Source organism: Cupressus sempervirens, chromosome 10, assembly GCF_028749045.1.
Source record: "Cupressus sempervirens isolate cs-2001-9-10 chromosome 10, ASM2874904v1, whole genome shotgun sequence".
NCBI lineage: Eukaryota > Viridiplantae > Streptophyta > Pinopsida > Cupressales > Cupressaceae > Cupressus > Cupressus sempervirens.
Window position 1 is genome coordinate 243,262,224 of NC_143127.1, and position 11,632 is coordinate 243,273,855.

An 11,632-nucleotide genomic window follows, 5' to 3' on the forward strand; every position below is an offset into this window, starting at 1 on the left:
CTCAATTCTTGACATTGTTTCTGCATTTTTCTCTACACCTATGTGCTCTTTTTCCTTCCATACTTTACCACTACCAACATTTCTTTCTTTCACAAAAGTCTTATCAAGATTCTCATGATGTGTTATACCAACATTATTACTCCTTCCAACATAGTTATTCCTTCTAACATTAGGTGTTCTCATGTTGTTTTAGAAATGATTAATTTTGTACTACCTATCTATGCGATCCAAATTATTACAATTGTAACATATAACAATAGAATTTTTATACCTTGGTCTATTCTGATTAGCTTATGATTTGCAATTGCTAGCTATGTGTCCAAAGTTATTACATTTGTAGCATGTGACACCATAATTTTTGACATTATTAATTACCAAATGTCTTTTTGTTGTTAGGCTAAGTCTTTCATTTTCTCTTCCATTAGATCACTAAAGAAAACAATACATCGACTATTAGTTTTTCTACATTGTACTTTTAAGCAATTTTTTCATCAAATCAAAAGAAAAACTAATTATTAGTGTAAGGCAACTTACTATTTGATAGCATTTCCATAAATGACAGTATTCATGCATTCATAATTACCTACTTGCCAACAAATAAAATTCCAACTGCCAAATCTCGAGAACTTTAATACCAAAAAATCGATGTCAAAACTCACATCAAGAGCCACAACCAAACAACTCCAATCCCAAAAAATAAAGTCCCAAACCAACAAACTAGCAAGAATAAAACTAACAAAAGAACCTAACTGCGAACTTCCATATATGTTAGTTATTATAACAATTTTGAGTAAATTTAAAGTGAGCCACAACACTATTAGCTATTGAAGCAAAATGAATTTGCTCATTTTTTTATAGGAAAAAGAAATAAACACTTGTTATTGTTAAAGATTGCATGCAACTATTAATGGTGTACATAAGGAAGAAAATGTAAGGGAAGACCTTGTTGAATGTATGTTATTGGTTATCTCTTTCAAGGTTTCATGATTTGATAATGAACTCACTTGTGGTCTTACGTATCTTCACTTTTACAAGGAAAAACTAGCTTAGAAGGATCATGCTCGATAGTTAATAAAATATCATTGGAATGATTTGGAACTAACCTAAGTTTTTTTTAGTAGTTTGTAAGGGTTTTTTCTATCATAATTTTACAAGTACCATCATTATTTCTCTTGATTGTCTTTTCATGTCTTTAGTGCTTAAATCTTACCATTTTGATTACAATGGTTCAAATCCTTTTACAATGCCCACTTATTTCAACCTAAAACATAACTTCAAAAATAATTGGTAATTTTTCATTTCTTTATGGAGTCTACAACTTATCTTTAAGAAAACTATATATTCCTCCCCTTCATCAAAAATAATGTACACGTGTAATTAAACTATTTATATTTCAATTTAACTTAATTTATATATAACCATATACATTTATAGGGAGATTTTTTGTGTATCAAGTCAAATTGTGATATTATTCAATTGTGCAGTTTTTTAGTCAAACTCATTGATCTATGATTCATGAACAGTAATTCACTACAACCCATCTCTCACAAGAATGAATGGAATGCTTAGCATTTGTTGTCACTGGGTCTTCTCAAGAAGTCATCGATCCTAGTATTTCTCCAGCTCAAACGTATGTAACTATAAAGTTTCTTCCAAGATTAAGTCTACTTAGATAGCTACCCTATCTGCAAGACCTTCATTATATTTTGTTCCTAATGAACCATTCATTATAAACCCCTTTAGTCCATTATACACATTATCAAAACAGCATAAGTTACTCAAATCGAAGCTCCAGCTAAAAATAGAATAAATGTATGCCCATGTATACCCCTATGTAGCATTTATGTGACACCCAATACTTGACAATTTAGATGTTATAGTTGAGCGTCAAAGCCAAATGATACCCTTGTGCTGTGTAGATTGCTTCTCTCACTAGCATACAATCTGATAGACATGATCAAACTCGTCAGATCAGTCATACATTGACCTATCCTCCTCTTCCTTTTCATCATCTTTTTGTTTCCATCGTAAAATGCTCAAAGTGGAGAGCTGGCGTGGCGGAGAAAAGTATAGATTCGAGATAAACAGCAAATTCATTCAGCTTGCTAATAATGAAAAGACTAAACAGAATAATATCTTCCTTTCATGGAACCGAGGATATATTGCCACAGATTAGGGAAGCGAATTACAAAAGACTTATGACTTGCAATCTGTCCTCAGAAATGATATTGTTGATCTTGTCGTTGCACCTGACTACAGAACTAGATGATAAGATTAATTATTGGGGTTTTTCGTGATGAAATAGGACTCATGGAAATTGTATGGATCACAATTTTTCTAGGGAGGAAATAAAACCAATTTGTCGTTATATGCTTTAAACGCACTTCAAGAAAAATCTGCTGGGATTTGTGATATATTATATTATATGTGCTTTACACGCATGCAAGGTAAGACTAATTGAAAACGGTGAAGCTTAACAAAAGTTGTTAGGTAAATATTTGTATGTATACTGGAATTGCTTTGGTCATTGTCGTTGAAATTGACAAGTTGGATTCTGGGAGATATTTTGATAAGCAATAGTACAAAGTGAAACAACAGCTGGCTATTCTTTTGCCACTCAGAATCAAAGGTATCTCAGTGTCTTAATTTATTTAGACTTCAGAAACTACACAAAACGTACTCTTCGAGATGCATGCGTGCTATGTTATTATCAAAGTAAAGTTGCATGAGAAAGCAAGAAGATAATCTTGAACATGGCCAGATTGTTTTTGTGCGTTTCATCATGAAATGGTTGAAATCAATGAAATAAGTAGTCGAGACTAATGGATGTAGATGACAATAAGACAAATGGGATGACATTTAGTTGCTACAGCTAATTTCACCTTTAGAATAATTAATGCTTATTTTGATGTGACTATTGAATAATCTTTTCCTTTGATTGTTGATGATTGGTTTATTCAGATACGTCTCTAAATAGACTTCATAAGTCAATTCAAGGTCAATGTATATAAGGTAAAATTATAGTGAGTTTAATCTTAGTAGCGAGTAAGAATTTGATTTTTGATTACAGGTATACAAAATCATGTTTGTAGATTTTATAAGGAACCTTGATAATGCTTATATCGCATTCAAGAATGGAAATGGCGCGTCTTTGAAATATAGGATTTATGAACATGTGACGTGTTATTTTACTAAGATAGGAATTGGCTAGTCTCTCATATAAGTCAAAATTTGTAACTAGGTACTAATAAAATCTAAGGAAATCAATGGGGGAAAGAAGTTGTAGGTGAAGTTTGCAGTATAATTACTAATATATCTTACAATTTTTTCATGTATTTTGTTGTCTATATGAGAATGTATGTATCATCCACGCTGAAGTAAAGACAAATGGAAAATAAAAAATTAAATGTAAGATATAGGTTATGGATTATGCTTCTTGTACCTTTAAAGTAGAATCCTACACACTCGCACACACACCCAAATTTCTTCTTTCTTAAAAATTAAAATTAAAATGTATTTTTCATAATAATACTATTTCATTGTCATGTTATATGTGTAGATGAGTTATACTAATATAGTAAAAATGGTTTAAATTATTATTAATGGATGTTTCATGTAGCATATAAGTCATTGTTGACTTTTGATTATTTTTTATTAAATAAGATATATATATATATATATATATATATATATATATATCATAACAATTGTAATATGTGAAAATTAAATCTAAATAGAAGAATTGATATATATTAAATTTTTCTTGAATGAAATCATATAAATGTGAATCTTTAATGAAATCATATATTTTATTTTATTTTATTGGCCTCATCAAATCATGTAAAAGATAAGATTATAATGAGTCCATTGAGATTTAATTGAGTTGGCCTCCATTAAGCATGTGAAATGTGAGTTTAACAAAACTAATAGAGATGTAAATAAGTTAGATCCTATTAAAGTATGTAAATTTTGTTTGTAGACTAGCATCATGAAGATGTAAACAAGTTCTCCCTTATGAAACCATGTAAAGAGATAAATCTAGAGATATAATAGATTTGACCACTACGAGTTGGGAAAATTTTGAGCCTAACAAGACTTGTGGGATTATAACTATCTCACACTAAATTTTTGAGTTCATAATAGTGGTATAAATATGTAAACAAGTCACCCCCCACTAGAACTTGTAAAGATAATAGTCTACCCTAACATTATGATGCATGAGGAAATCATTAGTGTGTGATTTAATTGGACCCCATGATGCATGTTAACACAAAACCATATGGATATGAAAACAAGATAATTATAATATGTTCTTTCCAATTGAGTTTGTGCCATTATTATAGAATGTAATTAGAAAAGGTGAAAATTTTGTAATGGCCACATATGAAAATTGATGAAGAGCTACTTCACCCTACCACAACTACACAAAAATAACATAAGAACTAAAACATAAAATATTTGATGCTTGTTACTCCAATTGGATATAGTAATATATAATATTTGAAACTCTATAATTGTTACCCAATTTGACTTTAAACAAATTTACAAGTTGGATCTACAAGCCTTGCTAGTTTTTATTCATATTAAAGAACTTAATTTTGAATTCCTAAACCTTATCCCAACTTAGTATTTATATTTTTTTGTGCCTCTTGAAATTCTCACACCTCTACTAGGAAATCAACACATGTTATCCAAGAGTTGTTCCAAATAGTTCATAATAACCTATACAATTCCCCCAAAAGGGTGTTGACAATACGCCAATGTCTTTAAAACCCTTTTGTGTCTTCTATAAGTCTAGTAGTTGTGTCAGGCATTTAAAATTCAATTTTTTGGTGAAATAATCATTGTTACTTATAACAAGTGGTATTAGAGCTTGATCACAGGTTTGAATCCCAAAAGGTCACAATAGGTAACATTGGGAGGGGGGTCACTAGAAGTGGGAAAGTGTCTTATGGGGATTCACAACATGATTTAAAAACTTCATTTCCTCTATAAGTCTAGTGGTTTTATTAGACATTAAAATGATCATCTTTTGGTGCAATGGCAACTGCTACTAGTAAGAAAGGGTGCCTAAAGAGGCAGCTTTTGAAATTCCTCTTTAGTCACCTATAAAGGTCTCCATTATAGTCTCCCTTAGCATGAGCCTTCCTTTCCTTGTTCTCACACAAAGAAGTAACTTTATTAATTTAACATAATAAATAATAGATAAATATTTCCATTTTCTTTTTCTTACTCATTTATAGACTATAATTATTAGATAATTTTAGCTCTTTATGCTCTCTACGATACTTTTCTAGGTGCATGAAGAACTAAAGATGTTTGCATTAATTTTTTTTTAATCTTGTAGTCTAAACTAAAAATCAAAATAAATATATTTGGGTGATGCAAGATTGTCCTACACTTGTGGGTGCTCCTAAATTAGATACCCCAAGTAAGAAGAAATGTGAGCACCACTGTTATTGATTGTGGGCACATAAGAAATTATATAAATTATTTATTGTAATATTTGAAAAGGATATAAACTATTTTTCACACAACCAATTAGAAAAAAATTTGTGTGTGTTTGTGGGGGGGTTGGGGGGTGGGGGGGAGGGGGGGGGGTACATTAGATAGATAGTAGAATAAGAATCAAATAGACATGAAAGCAATGAGTATTATATTTTCGATCATACTCATGAGTTTTCTCTATAAGTAGATGAGTATAATAAACCATATTCATTGTACACCATGATCAATCGTAGATAAACATATCTATGAAAACAATCAAGTGATTCTAGTATCTACTAATTATTGGTATTAGATTACCATTTTTTGAGTAGGTAAATTTTCTTTTTATTACGATTCATTATAGAAAAATGTATCCAATGTCATTTTGTTAAGAGAGAAATCATGTGAAAAATGAACTAAATTGATTACATATATGTGCCAAACTTAGAGGACCTTATTCTTTGAAGAGTCATATGCTAGAGAAAAGACAACTAACATAAATTTGAAAAGCATATACATTTTTATTGTATAGTTAGCTACAACTTTATCTTATAAATTCCTCAGTTGTACATGGCGGTATTGATGAATGAGAAGAGAAAGATATTTGGTTTGTACATATAGAGATTTTATGTTCATTTTTGTGAACTTTTATTTCTTACATTTGTATATAAAATGGAAGTTGAGTGTTTATGTAAGTGTTTCATTCACTATTAAAGATCTTAGATGATCTATTAGACATATAACAAATTGATATCACCTAGACAATTATTTGATAGATCTTAATCTTTTGATAATATTCTAAAAGTAGAGAAGTTGTACAGTAGCTATATAGGAAATGAAATTGAAATTTGAGTGTTTATAAATTCAATGTGCATCAATAAGAACAATATATTGTAATTGAGTTGTTGTCATTTATTTCAAGGTATAATGTTATAAGATAAGTAGTACAAAAGTAGATTATATTATGTCAAACTTCTTAAAATCTTTATGAGATGAATACATTTTAAATTATATTACAATATTATAACATTCATTCATAAACAACTAAATATAACACCCACATATTTAAAATCAAAAGAAAAAAACAAAATCATTTGTAATGTCATTTATAGATGATGGAAAAACCAATTTAATAATTATTATTCCTCAAATTAAATTTTTTACCTAAAATGATTTAAAAAAAGAACAAAAAACTTAATAATCACATTCAGAATATTATTGTAAGAGTACACATCAAAAATAGTGATAAATTAAACTTAACACTATTATTTTGTTCATCATGGTTAAATGTTGGGATACCCTGGTTTGAGGGTTTTTGAAATTAAGGAAGGGTAGATTAATTGTTTATGATTAACGACCAGTAGCTATTTTTCAACATGTATATCTAGATCAGCCCCCATTTTTAACTGATTTTTTAAAATTTCAAATACATTAATAAATTTATTTTTTTAATCTTTAAATTAATTATACAAAAATATTTTCAATTTTAACTTTTAATAAAATCCTCCAATCTTTTATTCGGTAATACAAATCATAAACTAATAAATGTTTTAAATCTATCAACTTTTAATTAAAATTACACATATTAATATCTATCACGCTATAGTTAGCGATGCCCAAACAACTTTGGGTGTTTTCCACTTTAGTCTATAAACAAGTAAAACCAGTAACACGACTCAGCTACAAGGCAGGCAACGTTTACGTGAAACTGTCAGCATTTGTTTGCTGTGCTTTTACAATCCCTATCATGAAGTCACCCCATCACACTTCTTGCGAGCTTCTTGTATTTATGGTTCTATTTTGGGTGGGTGTTTTTGTCTCGTTTGGAAGGACAACTTTATATCTGTACCATTGAGCGCAGATAAGAAAGTAGACCAAATTGACAACTGCAAGCCCTGCAAGAAGCCAATAAAAGTAATCCAGTCTGCCCTTGTTCAGGTTCTGAGCAAGCCAATTCTTTCCACGACCTCCGCCAGTGTAATTATGCACTATGCCAACAAGAAAGCTGCTCACATAACTGCCTATCCCTATGTTCAGGAAAAAAAGTGCACCCGCCACACTCCTCATGTTCTCTGGAAACTGACTATACAGAAACTCGATGAATCCGATTGCACTGAATGCTTCTGCTAAACCGGCCACGGAATACTGTGGAACCAAAAAGAAGGCCGACATTGGAATCACAGCGGTGGGTTTCTCCATGAGACCGTGGCTTAATGCCACGTTCCGCCGCTTTTTCTCAAACACCGCTGCCAACGCCATGGATAAGATGCATATGAAGAATCCCACCCCAATTCTCTGCAGAAGTGTTATCCCATTTCCGCCCTTACTCATTCGCCTCGTGAATGGCACTATCACTCTGTCGTAGAATGGTAAGAAGAGAGTGAGAACTAACATTGTGAAAATTCCAAATGAACCAGCGGGGACTTTGAAGCTTTTGCCCAGGTGCCTGTCCATTATTTGTGCTTGCAATACAGAGAATGTGCTCAGCTGAGCAAAGCAGACGAATATATTTATGCCGGATAGCCAAATGGGTGTTATTCTTATCACTGATTTCAGCTCTTCCACTTGCTGGAGGCTGCATAGTCTCCATGGATCTACTACTCCCTCTGAAATCAAGTCTTGATCTGTTTTTAATGCTGCTTTGTTCAGAAACCTGAATGTTTTTATACACTGATTAGTCGACAAAATCTCGGAAATTTTATACCAGAAATATTAAAATTCTATGCACTATCACCTGTCGAATTACTCAAATAGTTGTCATTTCTATGACAGGTACATCGATAGGGTTTTATTAGTAACCTCTAGTGCCGAATATGATGTATGTCGGTCAGTCATTTACATGACCGATCATGAGAATAATTAATAGGATTAGTGCCTGCTTCACTTGAAAGCTACCCATACTGACAAAAGAGATTTGGCATAATGCTTTGGCTCAGATATCTTAGTAAATGAATATATGGAAAAGGAAATTAATATTTTTACTAGTTCATGAAGAAATGGAAAGGGATATGAATCCATTTACGGTTCACGATATTGGACAGCCTGCTTCTGCTTTTGCATATATAGTTTAATAAAAATCTTGCCTATTTTATGTACAACGTACTTTGAATATATTACAACGAGATGTACATGTGCACCTATTCTAAAAGAAAAAGATATTAAACGATAAAGTGGTGCTTACATGAACTGATCGGTTAGTACCATCCTTGATTTGAGCTCTCCTTTAATCGGAGGGTCATAGAAATCCTCAGCCCGAGCCTGCTGAGAAGGTAAGCGTAGATGGCGTTTCTTTATTGCAGAAACTATTACCTGTGCAAAGCTCGTGAAGGAGCTTCCTTCAGGCCTGACAAGTACATAAATCCTTTTTCCGAGGAAGAAGCAGATGACCGAAAAAAACATCAAAGCAGCTGGAATACCCATTCCCCAACCCCAGCTTATGCTATCCTGAATATACACAATAATTGTGAGAGATATCATGACCGCTATGGTGAAGGAAAAGTAGTACCAGTTGAAGAAGCTCTGAATGCTTCTCTTCCCCTTTTCGCTTGCGTAGTCAAACTGATCTGCTCCGAAGGCTATGGAGCATGGCCTTATCCCACCCGCACCGATTGTCATCATTGCAAAGGAAGAATAAAGAAGAGCCTTTTGGCCTAACGAAGCACCCACACAAGGCCCATTCTCAGAATGAATACATGGAGGAGGTCTAAAGCTAGGAAATATGGCCGTCAGTGTAAGAAGGGTCATTCCCTGTAACAACACAGCATATGAAGATCATGGGACTATAGACATTTGATTAGCATTAAAGAAAATGTAGTGAATTGAAGAGTAACATACAATTAGAGATGCTACGCATCCAAAAGCAATAGTCCAGTAACGGCCAATGTAAGAATCAGAGAGGAAGGCGCCAAGCAGCGGGGACATGTTTGTTGTGCCTGACCATACATTAATAACAAACGAAGCCTCCACGATTGGCATGTTGAATTTTGAGGTTAAATACACCACAATATTTGACAAAAGACCAATGGTTGCCAATTTCTCACACGCCTCGTTTCCTGCATCCACACAAAAATAAAACTAACTCTCAGTCCATGAAATAGAAATCTGAAAGTCTTAAAAAAACCAGCTATGTAGGAAAGACATGAGGGACCATTTGGGATTCCAAAGGAAAAAACAGAATTTTGTTAACTTTTATATGAGAACAGAGATCTATCATATAATTCCTCCAAATGATGGATCATTTTACCTATGATATAAGGCATGGTTTTCCATCCTCCTGGTTGCTTTACCCTCTCTTCTTCTTCTTTCTCTTTTTGGTTGACGGAGACTACCATTTTTGTGCCATTAGCCTGCTGAATCCACCTGCTTAAGAAAGATCTTTCATTCTCTCTGTCGTTATTTCTTGATTCCGATTCTGCCTGGGAAGCCATCTCCAGCTGCAGATGTTGGTGTCCATGGGAAGCCATGGCTGTGGGCATTCAATGAGGGAATAAGATAAATGTTAGCTGATATATATAGATAAGGAAAAGCTCAAACCTGCAGCAAGAATAATGTCCGAAAGAAGAGCTGAATAAATAAGGGTGCTAACGTGGAACAGAGGAGGTTTGACCATAACATGGAGGTGGATTCAAAATAAATAGGCTCTGTTGAGGTTTAGTCCGTATGATGTAAACAGGAGAAGTGGGGAGGCAGAACATGTAAACTTAGCCATCTGAGTATTTCTATCTACAGAAAACGTGAACCGTTGTATATCTCTCAAGGTTAGATAAAACGTTATTTAAAGGTAGAGGTACAATCTATGGATCAATTTAGTCAAGTGGGTTTCAAACAAAAAAAGTAGATATGTGTTTTAATACTCTTTTTAGCCTGTACAACATTCACTCTTGATTCTTTTGTTCAAGAAGAAGATGATAAATATTATATATATATATTTTTAAAAGTGTTCTAGTTTTTTTTCAGTGACAGACAAAGTAATGGTTGTAGAGAGGTTTTCTTTGTTTGGTTCAAATCAAGTGAGGTTACAAATAGAGGACCTGATTCTTGATATGTACACATAACAATCTGAATTGACAAGCACAACAGTCTAGCAAGGGCATAGAGACTACAAACACACTGCATGAATGTTGTAGCGGTTCACAAGTTAGACTCGCATCAAGTCAATAAAGACACAAGCATGCAATCACAATAGCTCAATGAGAGTTCGACCCTTGTGGCAATATCAAGAATGCACCAATTTAACTCTCACAACATAGTTTATCCTATTTAAACCTAAACATGGATCCTTATGCATCACATTAGGTAAATGTTTAGGTTGAAAAATTTATCATGTCATGGTTACAAATTTTTTTTAATCAAGACACATATACAATCTACGGATCAAGATAGACCAATTTAATCAAGTCATATTGAAATGAAAATGTATTAATGTGCATTAATTTTGAAAATAAAATATCTTTTTGTATTAGTTTAAACCTTTTAATAATCATTTTATATTGAGAGAAACAGAGGACAATAAGATGAACATGCTCCAATAATTACTATATTTTTTCCTACTTCTATTCATAAATACTAGACATTAGACTGTACATAAAAGAAACACCAAACATTCTTCACAAAACACTTTTTAAAATATTAAATCATGTGATAAAACATAAAACAATTAATAATATGTATGTTGATGTAGATATTTTAACTATATATATGTATATTTTTAGATATTTAGTTATTCAATGAAGACATCACTAATGTAATTAAAATTTCTTAATTTAGAATATTGCAAACTATAATTTAAAAATCTTTAAATGCGTCCACCAAGGGGGAAAAAAAACTAAAATCTTTTAAACAATTAATATCCTAATTTAAAACCTAACATGCATGACTATTACACTGAACTGTTGGCTCCACCACCCTACATTTTTACATATATAAAGCGTTCATCATTGAACTACAAATTTTGAATATTAAAACCTATAGTTACATGGGTATTATTTGCTCTGACAAAAGGACAACTATAAACGTTTTAGTTGATAAAAGAAAGCTGGTACACAATGAATAGAAGGGCCAGACCTTTTTTTCCTTTGAACAGTCGTTGAGAGGTTTGAGCATGAATTTTGCGTTGCTCTGAAATAATACCAACTAATGCGGTTAT

General features: G+C 32.3%; 1 protein-coding gene across 1 annotated transcript; it reads right to left on the reverse strand.

The window, feature by feature from the left end:
- Positions 1-7,035: 7,035 nt before the first annotated feature.
- On the reverse strand, positions 7,036-10,240 carry LOC149533539 (protein NRT1/ PTR FAMILY 2.13-like). Its single transcript, XM_089805610.1, has 4 exons — positions 9,731-10,240; positions 9,322-9,539; positions 8,669-9,234; positions 7,036-8,140 (listed from the first exon to the last, which is right to left on the reverse strand). Exons 1-4 carry the CDS (start codon positions 9,960-9,962, stop codon positions 7,249-7,251), a joined length of 1,908 nt encoding a protein of 635 aa, XP_089661736.1. The 5' UTR covers positions 9,963-10,240; the 3' UTR covers positions 7,036-7,248.
- Positions 10,241-11,632: the final 1,392 nt, after the last annotated feature.

Coding starts and splice junctions, on each gene's coding strand:
- LOC149533539 (XM_089805610.1), bottom strand. CDS start 9,962: ATGCCCACAGCCATGGCTTCCCATGGACACCAACATCTGCAGCTGGAG. Junction 9,235..9,321: donor GATGCGTAGCATCTCTAATT/GTATGTTACTCT, acceptor GTGTTGTTACAG/GGAATGACCCTTCTTACACT. Junction 8,141..8,668: donor GTACTAACCGATCAGTTCAT/GTAAGCACCACT, acceptor AAAAACATTCAG/GTTTCTGAACAAAGCAGCAT.